Source organism: Meles meles, chromosome 13 (assembly GCF_922984935.1).
Source record: "Meles meles chromosome 13, mMelMel3.1 paternal haplotype, whole genome shotgun sequence".
Classification (NCBI taxonomy): domain Eukaryota; kingdom Metazoa; phylum Chordata; class Mammalia; order Carnivora; family Mustelidae; genus Meles; species Meles meles.
In genome coordinates, this window is record NC_060078.1 from 7287869 (window position 1) to 7309102 (window position 21234).

General features: G+C 45.9%; 1 protein-coding gene across 1 annotated transcript in view; it reads left to right on the plus strand.

Moving 5' to 3' along the window:
• LOC123955291 (contactin-associated protein-like 3) overlaps nt 1–21234 on the plus strand; it is a 190684-nt gene that overhangs the window by 140414 nt on the left and 29036 nt on the right. Inside the window, 3 exon segments of the mRNA XM_046027167.1 lie at nt 9299–9499; nt 12926–13082; nt 16790–16917. Of these exon segments, the coding sequence (XP_045883123.1) occupies nt 9299–9499; nt 12926–13082; nt 16790–16917 (486 nt within the window).

Sequence of the window (21234 nt, forward strand, 5' to 3'; positions counted from 1 at the left end):
CTCCCCTTTGCTTTGGGGTGTCTGGTGGATGCTGTCCAGCATCCCACAGCAACATGGGGCATCTTTAGGTCCCCACACCCTTGTCCATTGTCCATGGAAGGGCAGCTCTGCTCTTAGCAGGATTGGGTTCTGTGGCAGCATCCCAGAAAAAGCTGTGTTTTCATGAAGCTCCCTGAGATTTTCTGAGGTACATACAGATTCAGAAGCCATGGCCACAGGGCTTGGATCTTTGGTTTCATTGGCACAGCCTGCCCTGTGTCCACCAAAATTAAAATGGAAAGAGGGCAAAAGGCATCACAGAAAGGAGAAATAGAGCCAATGCAGCTGTAAAATTCTGGTGCTGCTGTTCATTTCTTGGTCCAGGCCGTGGTTCTGTTGCTCCGTTTGTAAAATTGACTGTGGTGGAATTTAATGACCACTGCATCCACAAAGGCAGCAGAATCGCTCACATGCATTAAGATAATATTGAAGGCATGGATTCTGTAAATTAAATATCTTCCAAACCCTCTAACTTAATCTCGGAAAGTCTTAGAGCTTAAAAGCATGCATGTGCATGTCTGTGTGTGCAGGAATTCATGAACATTAGGGGTAATGATTTAATGATTGATATTGCTATCCGTTTTTATTATCAGATAACACTTAACAGCCATCTACGCCTTCATATTACTTTGAAAATGACCAAGCAAACTACAGATCATTGTGTCACAAAGACCTTTTGGGTAATTAAGTTTTTAGAAAAGTTTCTAGCTGTCTTTCATAAAAGAAAACCCCTAAGGTTAGTATATTCTTATTCTATGTGATGAATAGATGTTATAAAGTTCCATGAGTTAGGGTTGAGCATGGAACATGCATGCATGCACACACAAGAACACACATGTGTGTGTACACACACACACACACACACACACACACAAACATCCTGCTTTGTTAGAAATACTGTGGAGAGGATTTCCAAATAATGTTAAATGCCAAGAGTCTTTATGAAACTCAAAGCCGTAAGCAAAGTGCCGTGCTAAGACAACAAATATTTCCAGAAGCTACACTGTGAAGTTTTTAATCAAAAGTTTAAAACAATCCAAGGTGATCCAGGAAGGACCCAGAGTTACAGTCCCATGAGGTCCCCCAACAAATCTTGTGTGATGATGGAAGAACTAAGCTCCTGGCCTTCTTCTCCCAGGAGGGAAATATTTCCACTGCAAGGTCACCTTCTCCATGAAGCTACCATGCCCATGGACAAGGAAATATTCTTTAATTATTAAAAACAAATACTCAAACTTGGAGAAACATGCACAAAACAAAATTCTAAAGCAATGGCTACAAGTATATACTTGGTAACAGCCTTCCAAACTCTGGTGCCAGAATATACTCTGAATATACTCTGTATAAGCTTTAGTATCTTTAGTATAAAAGCAACCAAAACAAAGAAAAGAAACTATTTTGAAGGGACTGCTTATGCAATTTGTTAACAGATCGATCCCATTCCTATGGAGAAGAGACAGAATCTAACTCTTTGATGGCAGAATGAGAAATGTGAGCTCAGTGGCTCTGCCCGCAGGGACAGTGGGGCCATCTGTGCCCCCAGAAACCCCCCACAGTTGTCTTCTGATGTGTTCCTAGTTGTGCTCCAAACACTGGTTCCCAGACACGGCACAGTGGGAACACTTGTCTCAGGGGGGAGATGGCATGAAGACAGAGCTATGACTCCCATCAGATTTATAAGAGTTGGTAGGGGCTTGAGGAACAAGTCGAGGACACGGTCTGCTGCACATCTGCCCGCTGCCCCGCTTGGATCCTGATTCTTCAACTCAGTGTGTCAGTGACCCAGCCCTTACCATGGACTCTGTCACACTGGTGCTGACCGAGCCATGGTGTCTCTTAAACAGCCTCCTTCCCGTGACAGAAATTGTGAGTGGCCTCCAGCCGGCGTCGTAGTGGAACAGAGGACAGCCAGTCAGCTGCTTTACACACTCTCCCATTAATTTCAAAAGGAAATTTTCTGTGGAATGGGCACCTGTCAAGGCATCCTGCTATGCTTTTTATGTTTGTGGATTTGTCCGGATTTTCTGTTTCTTTTGCCTCTGTCTTCCTGCAACAGCTTCTGTCTCAGCCAAGTCAAACACCTCCCTTTCCAGTCAGATGTTCAATTCAGGCGTTTGGTCACTCATCCTCACACCTGACCACTGTGCTGCGGGCTTCCAGGGGCCACACCGCATTTGAGTAAGAAGAGGAATGAACTTCTCTCGTTGACCTTCAGACTAGGGAGGGGGACAGATGTAATTCAGCTCACTGAACATATTATGACTATTATAGGTTTGCATTTGCTATTTTAAATATAGGCATACCTCTTTACTGAACTTGGATTCAGATAAAAGGGTTTTTTGTTTTTTTTTTTTTTGAAACAATTTGTAGGTTTATGGCAGCCCGGGGTGAAACAAGTCTACCAGCCCCATTTTCCAACAGCACCTGCTCACTTGGCATCTCTGTGGCACATTTTGGTAACACTTACAATATTTCTAACTTTTTTGTTGCCATCATATTTGTTATGATGATCTGTGACCAGTGATCTTTACTACTGGGGTTGTTTTCAGGCGCCATGAACTATGTGTGTCCAAGACCATGAACTTTGTTGGTAAATGGCTCTACCAACTGGCCAATTCCTCACATAGGTCCCTCTCTGTCCTTGGGCTCCCTATTCCCAAGACACAACAGTATTGAATTTAAGCCAACTCATAGCCCTACAGTAGTCTCTACGTGTTCAACTGGAAGGAGAAGCTGCATGCCTCTCACTATCAACCAAAGGCTAGACATGACTAAAGCTTAGTGAGGAAGGCATGTTGAAAGCTGAGGCCTCTGATGTCGGTTTGCCGAATTGTGAATCTAAGGAAAAGCTCCTGAAGGAAATTAAAAGTGCTACCTCGGTGAACACACGAATGATAGGAAAGTGAAACAGCTTTTATTGCTGATACAGAGAACATTTAGTGGATAAGAGGTCCAACCAGCCACGGCGTTGTCCTCAGCCAAAGCTGAAGGCCCTGACTCTCTTCAGTTTTGTGCAGGCAGAGAGAGGGGAGGAAGCTGCAGGAGGGAAATCTGAAATGAGCAGAGATCCGTGCATGAGGTTTAAGGAAGGAGGCCGCGTCCGTGGCGTGAAAGTGCAAGGCGAAGCAGCACGCGCTGCCGTAGGAGCTGCAGCAAGTGACCAGGAGATGCAGAAGATCCGGAAGATCGAGATCGTTCCCGAAGGTGGCTGCACTGACCAGCAGATTTTCAGCGTGGATGGAAGAGCCTCCCATGGGAAGAAGGTGCCATTGAGGACTTTCCTGGCTAGACAGGAGAAGTCAGTGCCTACCTTTGCAGCTTCCACAGACAGGGTGATCGTCTGGTCGGGGCCAGTGCGATTGGTGAATTTAACGTGTAGCAGATGCTGATTAATCATTTCTCCAATCCTAGGGCCCTTAGGAATTACGGCAAATCTCCTCTGCCTGTGCTCTGTGAATGGAACAGCAGAACCTAGAGGACAGGTCATCTGTTCACAGCATGGTGTACTGAATGATTTAAGCCCATTGTTGAGACCCGCCTAAGGGAAAAAAGGAAAAAGATTCCTTTCACATTATCATCACTTACCGACTGTGCACCTGATCGCCCCAGAGTTCTGATGGAGTCAGACAGCGAGGTTTATGTTGTTTTCATGTCTGCTAACACAACATTCATTCTGCAGCCCAGGGATCAAGGAGTCATTTCAGCTGGCAGGTCGTCATCATTAAGAAATAACATTTCCAAAAAAAAAAAAAAAAATTAAAAAAAATTTCCTAAGGGTATAGCTGCCCTGAATAGTGATTCCTTGGATGGATCTGGGAAAGGTCAATTGAAAACCATCTGGGAAGGATTCACCGTCCTAAGATGCCATGGAGAGCATTCATGATTCATGGGGAGAAATCAACATATCAGCGTTATTAGGAATTTGGAAGAAGTAGATTCCAGTATTCGTGGATGACTTTGAGGGGTTCAGGATTTCAGAGGAAGCGGTCACTGCAGGAGTGGTGGAGACAGCAAGAGAGCCATAATTGAAGTGGAGCCTGAGGACGGGACGGAACTGCGGCAGGATACAGCTTGGACGGATGAAGAGTTGCTGCTGACGAATGAGCAGAGAAAGTGGTTTCTGGAGGTGGGATTTACTCCTGGTGAAGGTGCTTAACAGAACAAAGGGTTTAGAGTATTGCATCAGCTTAGTTGACAGTTTGGAAGAAATTCTACTCTGGGTAAAATGCGACCGGACAGCATCCCACGCTATAGAGACATCACTCAGGAGAGGAGGAGTCAGTCGTGCTGCCGATGTCACTGTTGTCTTGTTTTCAGAAGTGGCCATGGCCGCCCCGACCTTCTGCACCGCCACCCTGAAAAGTCAGCAGCACCAACAGCCAAGGCAAGCCTCTCCAGCAGCAAAGATCGCGGCTCACTGAGAGCGCCGACAATGGCTGGCATTCGTTCAGCAAGAGGCACTCTTGATCTAGGTATGTACGTTTGTTAGACATCATGTCATCGCACACTTCATACTGACTCCAGGAGGGCGGAGAGGTGACCTGTACATGCAGTGGAAACCGAAACATTCTTCAGACTCGCTGTCTTGTGGTATATATGTTATTTGGGTGGTCTGGACCAGGGCCTCCATATCTCTGGGGTACGCCTGTAGATAGAGACACTTGCTGGGAATTTGTAAAAAATAAAATAAAATAAAACAAAATAAAAAGGCTCTGCATGTGGGTTGGAGAGTCTCCTTCATGAACACACGCACAGCCATTGAGGAATATATTTTTCTCTGCTTGGGAAGAGTTGTGATTTCATTGTTCTCTGCTTTGCCCTTGAAAACTGAGATGGACAGTAAAGTTGGCATCATCATGTCACGTGTGGCAAGTTTTGCTCAAAAATAGCATCTCTTCCAGAAGATTCTATAATGTTGAAATGTTAGAATTTGTAAAGGAAAAAAAAGAGAGAGAAAATCTGTTTTGATGATGGTCATGCACCACAACCCTTCATCTCTTTTTTATGGGCTTTTGCCTGGAAGGAATCCTTCTTGCTCCCATGGAGGGGACATCATTCTGGCTGATCTCCTGCAGCTTCTAAAGGGAGTTCCCAAAGTAGGTGCCCCCAATGTGCGTGGGAACACACAACTTCCAGAACACGTCCTCTCCCTGCTCCCAAGGGAGTGGAAACACGCGTGTTTTGGGAAAGTTCGTCTTCCCACTCTCATCAACATGGACCTGCCTGTGGATGGACAGGAAGATGGTCTCGACAAGCAGTAAGAGCCGAGCCCTCAGGTGATGGCTCGGCCAGCAGTGTGCCTGGTTAATGGCCTTTGAAGATGGCCAGAACCATGGTTTTCAGTCTTTTGATGTCACCTGGTTCACTCTCCCGATTTACCAAATGTGACATTGAAGGCTTAGAGAATTTTTTGATGATTCCAAGAGCACTGATTAGAGCCCGTATTCTCCCATTGACTGTGACACAGTGCTCCATCCGTATCTAATTTTGTAAGTGTCTACACGGTGTTCTCTCCGAGGAAACTGCTCTCTTGCCATGTGGTGGGCTGAAATGCAGGGGGAGACACTAATGACATTTCATGATACTGAGCACGTGGGAGGTTGCAGGGGTGGGGCCCATGTCCTTCCACTTTAAACAGCAGGTGTCCACACTGATGACTGAGCGAACACATAAGTCTACACTTAGTGTGACCTGTTAAGTGACGAGATGACCCTCTGAAACCCCAGGAGAAGAAGGCCATGAAATAGCTACATTTCTTGAGGGTGTCTAGTTGTGTCTCAGAGCATTGTCTGGCATGGAAAATATTAAAGTGAATCATGCAAAGCTCAAGGCCTCTGAACTGTGACAAGAACAGCAGCCCTTGTAAGGGCCTAATGCAAATATTGATCCAGAGGGACCCAAAGGGGTGGGGCTGAGACAGGACAGCCTCTGGGCCTCTCCCAGGACCCAGGGGCTGCCTGCTTTGAGGAGCCATCCCTCTCCTTGGTGAAACACAAGCATCTGATCCTCCTGGGCTCTGGCACATGGACGACACGGCAGAGCCGGTGCCTCCTAGGTCTAGGACAGGGGCTGATCAGAGCCACCGACTGTCTCCCTCTAGACCCCACTGGACATTCACAGCAGCTGCTTGGCCCTCCCAGCCCTGTGTGCACATAGGTGCCCATCAGAGCCTGTGATCTGGTTCTATTTTCCCCAGGAGTGTTTTCCTTTGAAATCCAGGAGGAGACCCAGGTGCATGAGGTCATGGGCCTCAGCGCTCTTTGAGAACTTGAGCACCTCAGAAGGTCTGGTGGCCACACTGCATGGTGACATAGCATAGTTTCCTGAAGTTGGGTGAGTGGGTGTTCCCAGGCTTCCCTTCCATTTTCTGGGCAGCAGGAGGATTGGGCTGTGAGACAGATAGGAGCCACTGCTGTGGTGTTTGCCTCCGGATCTTGATGCTGCAGAGTCCTGAGAAGGGTTGGGGCTGTCCTGCCCAGAACACAGTGTTCACGTCATCTTGGTGACTCCAGGGATGCCTGCTAGTCTTCCCATCCCTCTGCCGACCTGTGTCATGGTGAGTGCCCGTCCTCCACTGGTTCTTCTTCTGCATGTGGGAGGCAATGGGCCCCATCGCCTCACATGTTGCCTTCCTCCTCATCTTTGAACTCAAGCACCCACTTCCCATCAGAAGAGATGCAGGCAGCTGGCTTCATTTCCGAAGAGGTGGTGTTTGGACCCAACTTGGACTTCACTTCAGGCATGTGTCAGAAAGGGGATTCTTGCCTTCCCTTTCCTGGAGATCAATGTCCATCTCGTGAGGGACAGACCGACCACCTAGGCAGGCATCAGGGTTTTTGCAATCAAGTCTTTTTTCTTCTTTTCCTTTGGGGAGATGAAAACGAGCATGGCAGACACACCTCGGGTTCACATTTCCCAGACCATGGAAAATACACATCCGTTTCCTTTTCCCCATTCGACAACCTGTTTTCCCTTAAAAGATGCCTTGTATAGTTCAGAGATACAATCCACAGTGTACGAAGTGTTGCAAGTGCCAAGTGGATATAATTTGGCAAAATAAGAAGAGAAACTGGGGTGCCATATGATATGGTGAGTTATTGTTATTTTTTTATATCCTGCTTACCAAACCAAAGCATCACATTAATGTAGGTTGGTTTGCTCAAGGGAACAGTGGGCCAGGAGCCACGGTTAGCCTCCTTGCTCATGTGCAAATGAGAGGCTCCACTGAGCTGGAGAACGTGATATGATGGGCTTCATTCAACAGTTCAAAAGTCCTGTTTTAAGTTTTCCCCATTACAGTTAATTTCCCCCGATCTCGTCTGTGCTCCATACCGTGGTGCGTGACAGTGAAGTGTCTTTCCATCACGCTGCTCCCTTCAGTTCCTTGGTCTGTCTCCTCGTCCTGAGAGCTTCCGTCACATTCCCTCTCCAGGGTGCCTTCCCAGCTACAGATGGAAATCTATGAAAATCCCACATTATGCCACATCGAGGAAACATAACAAGCCCTCATTGGGGCCTTACAAGTGATACTTCTAGAAAGGACAAACATTGAAATTTCTCTTTTTTTCAAAAGGCAGCTTTGAGATTCTGTTCACCCTTTCCCTTCTCTCCACTCAAGAAAGAGTTCTGATTACACTGCGACATGCACGAATATGAGTCCATCACATGGCCACTAGCCTGCGGGAGCCCCTCAGGCACAGCGTTTCTCTTTGTGCCGTAAACCATGGACATAAATAACCCTCTGACATTAGAACCCATGAATCCCTGAGCCCATTCCCCCTCCATCGGTGCTCTCACCCCCTTTCATCTGGTGGAAGAAACCCTGACCGTGAATGTGAGTAGGTAATTGCAAAACATAACACCAGGTCCATTTAAGAAAATTTCCAGGAAAATGTTGAAGTCTAAAATGTCTGGTGAAAACATGATTAAAGGGGGGGGAGGAAAACCTGTGGGATTCAGATTGCTATAGGAACACTCAGAACCCTTTAAAAGAGTGGAGAGAGGGGATGATCTATAAAGCTTTTCTCCCTGACTGACTGAATGACCGCGTTAGTCATGCTGACTCACAGTCTGCTCCTGTCCCTGCTGGATTTTGCATATTTGGCGATGTTTTTCATAGGCTTTGAGCTAGGGCCTCTGGGCATTCTCTGCTCTGGATCTCTGATGGTATTCGATGGGTCCGTGAGCACCAGTGGGGCTGTTAGGTTTTTCCTGGGGCAGGACGGGGAGGGGCGGGCAGGGAGGGCTCTGAAGGTTCCTGGTAACGTCGTTTTGATTTTTTTTTTTTTTTTTTAACCCTTCTTTAGGTCTTAGCCATTAAAAGTAGTAAGAATAAACCTCACGTGCCTATTTCTAGCCCCTATAATTTGGAAATATGTTGACTGATCATGTCTGTACCGGATGCGTGTTCCAGAGGAAGTTTTATGTGATTTGATGTTATAAATGAAGTTGGGCTAGGACAATGTGAGGCCAGACTTTGGGCCCCTGAACCATGGCCCTTTTACACTGTGGGAGGGCTAGGTTTTGGGGGAAGGTAAAAGAAAGGGAGATCTTTCTCTTCTGTTTTAAACACTGTGGAGTGCTCATCTATTGTTTTTAAATCTCTTAAAAATATGGGTAGTCAGTGGAGCAGAAGCAGGTCAGAATTTGCCAGCGGACATTAGTGTGTCGTTCCCGACAGGAATGGTCATATTAACGACTCCGGCGGGTGCCTCGTTTGGGGCTGGGCACTGAATGAGATGCTGCCACACGATCAGTCGATTTTTGTCAAAAATACTGGCTTCCTATCATTTTGCATGATCATGTGAGCTGCTTATTCCCTTCACGTGTCTCTTATGCATTTCTTTGATCACCAGAGGAAAAAATGCTCAGTCCAATGAAGAAAAATATGTATATTAATATAAGGGTGTATATACACACACAGTAAAAACTTAGCTTTCTTCTTATAGTAATGGAAAGACATAAATTAAGGGACAAAACGTTTTATTTATAACTTTGAATATTATAGCACAAAATTTTAAGAATTGGCCCCCTGACAATGTTGGCTGCATTCAGGGTAAGACGAATTCCAGTAAAGAGAGTCCCCGTTCCTAACAGTTTAACAATGTCCCTTATGCTGACTGCAACGTCAAACAGACCTGATAGCTACAAATATTAAAACCCTAATTCAGACAAAGGAGGCTTCCGACTTTCACATTATGTTTAGCTGCTCCAACCTAGTCACAGTCGCTTTCTCCCTCCCAACCCTGTTTCTGCCCAGAGAACACCACGTGGACCTCGGTACAGCACAATGGCTCCCAGCTGGCCAAGGTCAAAAACTCGAATGGAGATAGCCCCCAGCCCGTGTTTTTCCAGTACACGGCCAGCCCGGACCAGCTGCGAGCCATCATGGACGGTGCGGACGGCTGCCGACAGGAGCTGGTCCTGCGCTGCAAGAAGTCGAGGCTGTCAGCTGGCCGCGGTGAGTAGTGGGAGTCCCTCGCCATCGTGGGCTGCCATGCCCGCCGGTGGCAGGGGCCTGACCCGGGTGCCCGTGTCGCGATCGGGACGTTACAGAGATGCTGTTCCTCAGAGTGAAGAGCGAGGTCCGTATGTGTGGCTCCTCGCTCAAAGCAGAGAACGAGCTGGGAAGCCTCTTCCCAGACTCAAGTGGGCGACGGATCAATGAGAGCCTCCTCACGAGGCCGTCGGAACGCTGGGTCCTCAGCCACCATGAAGGGCGGCCACGCCTCCGAAATGTTCGGTCTTCGACAGATGGGGGACAGCATGTGTGGCTTAGTTATCTGGAGATTCTTCATCACGGGCTGAGTGTGATTAGTCTCTCGGGTCGTCATTAATAGGGAGCCATGTCGGTGTCAGGCAGCTCCTCTCACACAGCACACCGGCCAGTGACTCATTCTTCATAGCACTTCTGTTCTTGACAATTCCATTTTTTGTTTCGTATTTTCGTCCTTTGAAATACCTCATTTTGTCAGAAAGGTAGTCAGGGTCCTCTGAGCTCAGGGTCCGAGCTGCCGCTCAGCAGCCGGGGGGTGCATCTCCCCAAGACTTTCACGCTCAGACACTAACCTCGCCAGGACCAAACTGCACAGCGTCGATGAAACGCATGAAGCAAATGCTGTTCGTTGGCCTCGCTCCAGTGTGTGGAATGTGTAGTTAGTGCTGGGGGCTTAGTGCCTGTTGTGACTGGGTTCCTGCCAAACACAGGAGCGAGCTAAACCGGCTTGCTCCCGGAACAGAGAAAGCAGCCTCTGGGGGAGGAACTCAGGGCAGGTTGGGCTGCTGGAGCAGGGAAAGAGGCGAAGGCAGAGGAGTGTAGACACCAGCCGCTAGCAGGGTCAGAAAGCAAAACCCCCTTGAATCTGGGAGCAAACTCGTGCACACTGGCGTGTGGTCTGTGCCACAGCCAGGACACACCGCCCGGGTCAGTAAAGAATCCCCACGCGGAGGGTGGGCCTCTCCCTATCTGATTCACAAGTGATTCCTTGGCTGGGCTCCCTCCCACAGCAGTAAATAACGCAGCCACAGCCGCGACCAAACCGAGGCTTTAACTGGGGTTGGGGTGGAGACGGAATGAGGGACTTGGTTAACTACACAGGCTGGAGGCTGCACTTCTGTGGGCTGCTGCTGGAGAACTCGTACAAACCTCGTTTAGATGGACGCAGCCCAGCCTGTGTGATTCCAGCAGCCCTTCATTGCGGTGCAGGTGAGGCCTAAACGCTGTCGCCTGACACACCTGAAAAGGGTTGCACTGCTTCACGGTGTGTCATCCACAGACATGAATGGGCAGCAAGGAGCCTTCCCCAGGAGCCCTCAGTGGAAGGTTCTGTGGTGGGAAACCACCTTAGGCGGCTGCCGGGAGCTTAAGAGTGTCATGGAGTGGACTGGGAATGGGAATGTCCAGTCAGAATCGAGTTTTTCCCCCAAGAATTCCCCTGTGTTCAAATCCTCAGTTGTTATCAGCTCACCCGGGTTTATTGTGAGAGGAGAGGAGGCAGAGCCCTGGCTCGTGTGTTTTTCCGGGAGGGTTGCTGGGGAGCAATGGGTCTTAGCTCTTGTTAGGGTCCCGCGGCCTTTGCCTACAGCGGGTGGTAGGTCTCTATGCTGCAGGTTTCAGGGGCTGCAGTTCTGGAGGCCTAAGAGGGAGCTCAAGGACGGCAAGTGCTGATTCCAGGAGACTGTTTGGTCTCCATGCCGTGAGTGTTAAGGTCCCTGAGGATTACCCTTGTGGCCAGAGTGGAGGACAGCCTGCCAGGGGCGCAGGTGCCGGAGGTGTGGGGAGCCCTGTTCTCTTTCCCTTCAGCCTCTTCTTCCTCTTTGCGTTGTTCTTAATGATCCTTCTGCAAATTCTCTGGATTGCTCCAAGAAACCTTGAATGGAGCCAAATGCATTCTGTACCTTGAACAACACTTGCTGGTTCTTACTTGGTAGAGGAAATGAGAGATTTGGATGTAAACGAACAATAGTGCATCCGTGGGCAATGACTTTTTGCTCCTCCATCTATGAAAAGAATGTGGAATAATCTCATGTTTAAAATGGTGTTTTAAAAAATATCTGTTGTGGGGCGCCTGGGTGGCTCAGTGGATTAAGCCGCTGCCTTCGGCTCAGGTCATGATCTCAGGGTCCTGGGATCGAGCCCCACATCGGGCTCTCTGCTCCGTGGGGAGCCTGCTTCCTTCTCTCTCTCTGCCTGCCTCTCTGCCTACTTGTGGTCTCTCTCTGTCAAATAAATAAATAAAATCTTTAAAAAAAAAATAAAAAAAAATAAAAAATATCTGTTGAGTTGAAAAGATCTTCCACCCTCTACAGATAAGTTTTCGACACACTGAGGGGAAAAATCAAATATTGCTGACATTGATTTCTTGGCGCACATTGCACCCAGCGGGCCTGCGGTGGGTGGTAATGAGCACGGCCTGTGTGCGCCCACTGGGAGGCTGTGGGCAGCAGGTGAAGGCTCATCGAACAGGCAGCCGTAACGAGTGGTGGCGGCTGTAAGTAAGGGACTAGGTGGGACGTGTTCCAGATTCCCGGTGGGGGCTGGGTGGGGACAACCTGAGGGTCTGAGGGAGGGAGCATGCTGAAATAGACAGGCATCTTTGTGGGCGGCTGATGGAGGTCACTTCCATTTCTCCTGCTCTGACTCTGTTTATGAGGCACTGTTCCCCTCCAGCCTCCGGAGGGCCCTCCTTCCCTGTTACCCTCACCCTGCACGTCTGTCCTGGGCCTCAGCAGAGGACACAGCTCAGAAGAGCTGAGGTGGCCTCTGGTCCTGTTGGAGCATTTAAGCATTGAGCTAGACTGGCCTCAGTTGTCCAGAGCCCAGGACCCGCCTCAGGCACGGGGAGGCTTGTCAGGCCATGTCTGTGGTTTCCAGATACAAAGCCAACGTGTCAGTACAAGAAGCTCGTTCCTCCAGCAGACTTGGAAGATATGACAGGAGAGTACTGGCGTTTTCGTCCAATAGATAAGAAATCCGTATCTTGTCTCATATTACATCTTTCAATGGCATTTTAGGCTCTCGAACAGCATTTGGATGAAGTGTACAAATTACTCTGGTTTTCGTTCGTTCGTTTTTTTAAAATGACAGTTCTTTCAATGTTTTGTCTAAATATATGATGTCATTGGAGTCCTCAAGAGAAGTGTGTAGATACCATGCCTGAATGAGTAGGGACAACTTGCTCGTTTTCTATTAAAAGTAAAACATATGGTGAGAACGTAAGTCTAGACGTGGAAGTATTTCTTAAACCGTTGGAAGTCTCTTGGAAACGAGCCTGCTGTGGAGTTGAAGTCTGCTCATCTGTGTTTTAGATGGGGGAGTGAAGGACTATGCTGGGAGGCAGGCACTGGGGGCAAAGCAGGTGTCACCTTTCTCATACTTGTCTTCCAGGTGGAACCCCAGTGAGCTGGTGGGCTGGAAGAACCAATGAGACACACACTTACTGGGGAGGTTCTCTGCCTGGTGCTCAAAAATGTGCTTGTGGATTACAGGAGAACTGCCTTGATTCTCAATATCACTGCAACTGTGATGCTGCCCGGAATGAATGGTGATTTCCATATAATTTCCCTGTGCAAACTGTAATTTTGTGTTGCTTAAACTGTGTAAGTTAGGCAGACATTGGACAAGACAGTTGTAGAAAGAGAACAGATTAAAGTATTCCCCAGCCAGTTCAAGGGGTAAGCTTTGATGTGTACAGTGTAATTAATCCGAGGACTGAGGTGTTAAGGTAGCTATTTCTGTTTACCTGTGAGTAACTAATCATGTCCATTTAATTTTTTCCTAATAAGACAAGATAGGAATATCAGATTAATGTTTCCCATTCACTGAAAGTACCATTATCAGAGTTCCTATGGTTAAGTTTAACTCGATAGATACGATGACGGCCCCGTGGCCAACCCTGGTGTGCTTGCTCACCTCCCTCCCTGCCAGCTGCATTTTTAAATGGCCTCATAGGGGAAATCAAACAGGGTCTAGGGTGCATAAAAGGGGATTATGGGACACAAACCTCTCCCTGTTGCTGGAGGTCTCAGAAGGCTTCCAAACCCAGAGAGAAGGTGGAAAGGGACCGATCTTCCAGCTAACCCCCCAGGTAGCAATAAATAACTCCCTGAAAACACACATCCACAGACCTGCCCTCACACAGATCTGGAGTTCATATTTACATGGTCCTTGGATTAAGTTAGTGTGGCCACAGGTCAGCAGTACCAATGGCTCATCGTAGAAGTATGTGACATTCTTGCTAGAGGCCCCCCTCCCTGAGGATTCCCACAGATAAAAATGCCACCAAACGTGAGCTCACAGTTAGGGCTACACAGCCCCAGGGGACAGAAGTGGGAGGCAGAAGAAACGACGGAGTAAACGGATGCCTAAAAATCCCAGATCATGGATACCTTAAGAACATCAGATAAAATAAATGTGTGAGCTGTTGGAAAAATAAGGCCTGGGATTGATTGAGAAAGCAACCAGATACTATCGACAAAGGAGACCGCGACTTACAAAAGAATGGAGTGAACGTTTAGAAATGAAAATATTCTCATTGAAATTTAAGACTTGTCAGGCCAGATACTAGACACGTGGGATCAGAACACTGGTGAAACAGAAAATGAGTGTAGATAAGTGGCAGGGACTCTAGCCCAGAGTGACGGGCATGGGAGGAAGGAAAGCAGGGACAGAGGGGAGAACTGGGGTTGGAATCAAGTTTTAACAGAGGAGACTGGTGATAATTAAGGGCCAAAATAGCTAAGAAGTGGCCAGACTTGAGAAAATACTAGGATACCAGGCAGGATAAATAAGAGTAAATCCACCTGTAGAAGCATCGTGCTGAAATCAAGGAAGATTAAAGAGAATGTGAAAGGGAGCAGAGGTGAACAGAAGGTGTCAAAGCAAGGACAGTCGGAGCCAGGCAAGACTCCCTCTGTGGACCCAGCAAAGCCTGTAGGCACAGGCACTCCCCTCGCTGTGCAGCAGTAAGTACAGTAACTGTCCGGTTCCAAGTGTGTCCCCGGCCAAGATACAGGAACACCCAGACAGACAGACACCGAAGAAATACACCACCAGCCAACTCCAAAAGACAGAGTTTCTAGAATGGTTTTTATTTTTAAAAATTTTTTTAATTTCTTTTTTTTAGACTTTACTTATTTATTTGACAAACAGAACTCACAAGTAGGCAGAGAGGCAGGCAGAGAGAGAGGAGGAAGCAGGCTCCCCGCTGAGCAGAGAGCCCAATGCGGGGCTCGATCCCAGGACCCTGAGATCATGTCCTGAGTCGAAGGCAGAGGCTTTACACCTCACCCAAGAATAGTTTTTAGAATGAAAGTGGGTGATCTGGGGGCGTCTGGGTGGCTCAGTGGGTTAAAGCCTCTGCGTTCAGCTCAGGTCATGATCCCAGGGTCCTGGGATCGAGCCCCGCATCAGGCTCTCTGCTCAGCAGGGAGCCTGCCTCCCCCTCTCTCTGTGCCTGCCTCTCTGCCTACTTGTGATTTCTGTCTGTCAAATAAATAAAATCTTTAAAAAAAAAAAGGTGGGTGATCTGGTAAGGAGAGTCTCAGACTCTAGAAGAAATATCAAGGAAAGAAATGTGTAAACTCAGAGGTTAACAGAAACATAAGAGGCAAACAAGAGACACCAGTCATGTGTCAGGCATGTACCATACTGAAACAGGAGGGAGCAGTCCTGTCCAGGACTACAGCCCGGGTTAGAAATAAGAATATGATTGAACTTAGAAACTTGTTTTGTGGAAGTTTGTCAGCATTAAACGGCTCATAGTGCATGCATTAAGATTTTAAGTGTAAGCACTGAAGAATAGAAAGTGTAATATTCAAATCCAAAGAGGGAAGGGAGGAAAAACGGGATTTTAAGAACAGTTAATTCAAAAGAAGGTAGGAAATAAAATTTAAAAAGGAAGAGGAAACAACAAGCAACAAAATGACATAAGAATATTATGGGGGTACCCGGGTGGCTCAGTGGGTTAAAACCTCTGCCTTCGGCTCAGGTCATGATCTCAAGGTCCTGGGATCGAGCCCCGCATCAGGCTCTCTGCTCAGCAGGGAGCCTGCTTCCCCTGCCCCCCCTCCGCTTGCCTCTCTGCCTACTTGTGATCTCTTTCTCTCTGTCAAATAAATACGTGGAATCTTTAAAAAAAAAAAAAAAGAATATTATGAGTAATGAGGCACAATAAATGTAACAAAATAGCCATTTAAGTGCAGATAGGTCATTTTGAATTAAAAATAAGTATATCTTGTTTCCTAGGTTCTACACAGATGCAGGGCACCTGAAGGATACATTAGACAAACTGTTATTTGTTCTAAATCCAAAGCACATACGTAATTGAAGCAGGACGTAAAAACATGAGCAGCTCACAAGATGCAGAAGAATCTTCCTTCTTTGCCCAGAGCGATGGTTGGTGGCACAGCTAGCTTCCTACCCAGGACCTCTGGCTCTAGTCTGGTTTTTGCTACATTGGAACCATAGATATTCAGTCCCAAATATTCACTTACATGATTTCTTTTATATTACAATTATATTTTTGTCATTGTTTATAATATCCACTAGATTCCTTGGGGACACTGATGGTGGTTCTTATGCCCACGCCCCCGACATGCAGGACCTGGCAAGGAGTCGCTGTGCACCAAATGTTGGGTGAATGAATGGATAGTGACAGTCATGATGAGCACTTCCCACACATTACCCCATGCATTCATTTTAAGAGCACGTTGTATCATACCTTTAACCAACCTCCTTCTTCTTTCTTTCTTTTTTAATGGATGGCATCAATACGTGAGGAAATGCTTAGTAACCACGATAGGAATTTTGGAAAATTGAGTTAAAAAAGAAGAATCTGGGAATTGAAAACCTCAGTCTTTTCAGTTGGGTGGTTTGGTTTGTTTTTTTTAACAAAGCCAGGCAGATCCTGCATGTGTAAGTTTTGCATTTAAACCTCACAAGGCGGCCAGATGGGGAAGGGCCGCGAGCTGCTTCATTGCAGGGAAGCGTAATCTCATGCTCGCACCGATGGTGATGATTTCAGCCCTGCCCGCTGTTATCTCTGTGGTCACACAGATGGACAAGGAGCTCTGACCCTCATACCTTATTAAGTATGTTACTATGTCAGAGTTCAGAAGAGCCCTTTGATTTCCTTATTGTCACGTATTTGCAAATTTAGCTTATCATGTCTTGCGCTTCAGTAAGAGACTATTTGCTCCTTCTCTGGATGTCCTTCAGAATAACGCTAAGGTGGTCATTTTTGTTTTGTAGGACCAGCGACACAGTAGTCCTTTCCCATAAGGAGCACCTGCCAGTCATGCAGGTTGCAATGAGAGACACAGGCCAACCACGTTCAGAAGCGGCTTATGCGCTGGGGCCTCTGCTCTGCTGGGGGGACAGTAAGTAGTGGCAAGAGGAACTGTCTTGACCCCTGGAAATGCATGTCAGTGTTTTAGGAGACATGTAGCTGCCTGAGTCCGTAAAAACACCATCTATGCTGATACTCTGCATTTCATTAGGAATGTGTTAACTTACAAAAGAAGTGTGTATTGGCACTGTGCTTGAGAAAAAATGAGGAGTGTTGTATTACCTTCGGAGTATGTGTCCTCTGTGTAGTATTTGAGTCAGACTATTGCTGTGAATGTTGGTGGAATGATCTGGAACACTGATCACCCAGTCAGCAAAATCTAGTAATTTGATAATTAATTAATTGGAGTAAGTATTGGCTGAGTGCTGAGATGCCTAAAACAGGTAAGATACTGAGAAACGGGGTGACGGAGGCCATCACGTGCCTGTTCGTTGTCACCCTCTGAACCTCAATGGTCCTAACTGTCCTCACTCCTCCCACTGCATGTGGATTTCCTACCCACAAAAGTCTGGGTTTTCCCTCCTTCCTTCCCCATGCCAGTGACATCCTATTGTGGTGCCCCTGGCCTGTGTGCTCAGCCCTCCATCTCTCTGCTCCAGTGGTGAGTTGTTCCCAACAGGCTTGTGGCTTTAAATCCCACGTTGAGGTCAGTGATTCTGCCATCGCTATACCCCAGGCTGTCTCCCTGCACTCCCACCTCTGCCATCCAGCTGCTTAGGCTCGATAGGCATTTCAAAACAGTTTGTCCAAAAGAAGGGAAAAAAAGTGTTTCCTTACCCAACTCAGGGCATGGCAACTCCATGCTTCCTTTCACTTAGATGGAAAATGTAGCAGCCACTCACAAATTCTTTCCTCTCTTAACACACATCGGACTCAACCACAAATACAAATCATATCACTTTGAATTTCAAAACCTGATCCAAACCCCCCTCCCAGTGGCTTGATTGGCCTGCTTGCAGCTGCTTCTGCTCACTTAGCGGAGACTCCACAGAAAGGCCAGAGGGAAAATTCAGGGCATGTCAGTCCTCTGGCCCAGACTCTCCAGTGGCACTCGTATCAGAGCAGAGGCCAAAATTCAACATCTACCAGGCTGTGGTGGCCAACCCTTCCCGGGGCCACATAAGAGATGTTGCCATGTGGAGAAATCCTGGGATTTCTGAGCCTTGCCATTCAGAAAAAGGAAGTTTCCTACTTCAGATGACAAAAATATTGAAAGGTGGATAGTCACAGTGTAAAGAACATATGAACATGCCTTGATGGATGATAGTATGAAGAATTGTTCTTCCCACTCATGACCTTAGACAGCAGACCACACTCTGTGTCTGGATAGGACAACCTAAGCACGCCAACCTCATCTCTCCCACAAGTACCCCTATGAAACCTGGGTAGAACACCTGGAACAGTTATCTCAGGACTCTAGGAAGCCAGGAGAGGCAAGGAGGAGAAACCAGAAGGCATCATTTACTTTTCCTTCCAGTATCTGTCGGTCAACCCAGACGTGGGCACTGGGTCACAGACAGAGAGGTTCCAGGAGAAGCCCTCGAGCCCTGGCTAGATGCTGGAACAGAAAGTTCCTAACTCTCAGGGAATGCAGGAATCCCATTTCCCTCTTTTTCTATCCAGGCAGACCCATGATGATAGCAGCAGAAGCTGCCCAGGGAATGCACAAGAGCCAGGATTTCAGAAGGGCACTTTTGCTTTGCATAGGGCAGCTGTGGCTCAGAGATGGTGGGAAGACTCCTCTTATTTTTGTTTTCTTCCTCTACTCACCCATCTCTTGGCAATGGACCAGGTACAGTTGCATAGGAGAGCATTACAGAGCAGTCTCAGTAGAGCCTGTTTTCCAGTTCCGTGACTGACAAGGGAGACCAGGGGACCAAAAAGTACCTGGAAGAACAAAGGGAGGCAGCCGTTCAGTAAATCATACTATATGTTGTTCATGAAGTCCTGGGCTCATCTCGGAGCGACACATGCATGAATCCGGTCCTAACTGTAGACCTAAGAAATTGAGAACTGAATGGAGAGTCAACCACCCAAGACCCAGGCTGGCCACTGGGTCATGCACAAGTGAGGCAGAGCTGAGTCATGCTGCGAAGGCTTTGGAAACTGGACTGCCATTAGAGACAGCCCACAGAAGGCAGGTTGCAATGTGTGGCCAGATCCCACTAGGCCAAGTGCCTGCAAAAAAAACTAAATAAATTAAAAACAAAAAATAAAATTTGTATATATGTATATATACATATATATTCATATATATTCATATATGTATATGAAAACATGCTCCACAACATTTAAACAAAGCCCAGAATTTATTAATATAATATTTAAAATATCTAGGAAGTCATCCAAAATTACTTAACACAAAGAACCAGAAAAATCTAAGCTGGCTTAGGAAAATGTAATCAACAGATACTAACGCAATTGTGACACAGTGGTTCGAATGAATTGATAAAGAGTTTAAAACAGCTATTACATAAGAACTCTAACAAGCGATCATAAACACTTTTGTAACAAATAGAAAAAGAACATTTCACCAAAGAAATAGGATATCTAAAGAGCTAAATGAAAACTTTAGAACTGAAAAATACGAAACTGGAATAAAAGATATCCTGGGTGGGCCAAATAGTGGATCTGAGATGAGACAGTCAGTGGCCTTAAAGATGGGAATGACTCATCTGATCAAGAGAAAGAAAAAATCTAAAAAGGAACAGGACCTCAGGGAACTCTGAGTCAACAACAAAAGATCTAACATTCATGTAGTTGAACATCCAGAAGCAGACAGAATAGTGTGGTGCTGAAAAAAAAAATGGGAAAAAAAAGGTTGAAAATTGTCCAAGTTTGGCAAAAAACTGACTTGAGAAGTTGAATGAACTTGAAACAGGATAAACTCAAATTCACTTCCAGATACCTCATTATCAAACTGCTGAAAACAAAGGCAAGAAGAATGTTTTGAAATCAACCAGAGAGAAGAGTGATGCATCATCTGAAGGTGAACACCTACTCATACGGCCGCGACTTTCTCATTAGAAATATGGAAGCCAGGAAGGAAGTGGAAAAACATTTCTCAAGGGCTAAAAGTAAAGAATTGTCAGTCTGGAATTCCATATTCAGCAAAAACCTCCTTCAGGGATGAAGATAAAGAAATTCTCAGATGAAGGAAAGCTAAAAGCATTCCTTATCAGAAGATACTTTAAAAGACGTTCTAAAGGAAGATTCAGACAGAAGGGAAATGATACCAGAAGGAAATTTGGGATCTGAGGGGTATAAAATCAGCTTGAGAAATGGTAAATATTGGGGCACATATAATAGACTATTCTCCTGTTGAGTTATTTTAAATATACCTTTGGTTGAAAACAAAAAATACAACATTATTTCATAGAGCTCTTAATTTATACAGATGGAATACATTTGGCAGCAACAAATAAAGGGCACTCAGTAAACTGACAGAATTGTTGGTGAGGTTTTGACATATGAGTCAAAGTGGTTAAAATGTAGATTCTGAGCAGACTCTGAAAAGGTAAGTGTATATATTGTCACTCCTAAAATAACCAACCAAGGAACTGCTATAGACAAACAAAAATAGAACACTAAAAAATGTTTAACCCCAAAGGAGACAGAAAAGAACAACAAAGCCTAAGAAACAGGAAAAAATAATAAAATGATAAAACTAAGTTAAACTTGTCAACATTTATATTTAATATAAATGGTCCAAAAAACCAGTTAAAGGACAGATGGGTATGACTCAACTATGTACTTTGTACAAGAAACTCACTCCAAATATAATGATATCATAAGTTTAAAAAAAGGGACAGGGAAAGATACACTACACAAACACTAATTGAAAGAAAGCTGGAGTTTCTGTATTAAAGTTTTTGCTTGAAAGCATAGAAAATTAATAGATACAAAAAGCAATTAAGAAGACATGAGAAAAAAAAAAAGAAGACATGAGAATCTTAAATGTGTACACTGATAACTGACCTTCAAACTACATAAAGCAACAACCAACAGGATGGAAAGGGGAAGTAGGCAAAATCACAATTATAATTAGAGAATCCAATACTCCTCTCTCATTAATCTTTGGAACTAATAGGGGGGAAACAAACAAAGTGTACTTAAAACCTAATGTCACTACAAAGCAACAGAATTTAATTGACATTTATGGAACACCCTACCAACAGTAAAATACACATTCTTTTAAATTGCACATGGATACACCATATTCTGTGTCACAAAACAAACGAGCACATGTCAAATAAATCACACAAAAATACATTCCCTGACATAAATGAATTAAACTAGAAACAAAGAACAAAGAGAGTGAGAAAGTCTCCAAACACATAGAAATTAA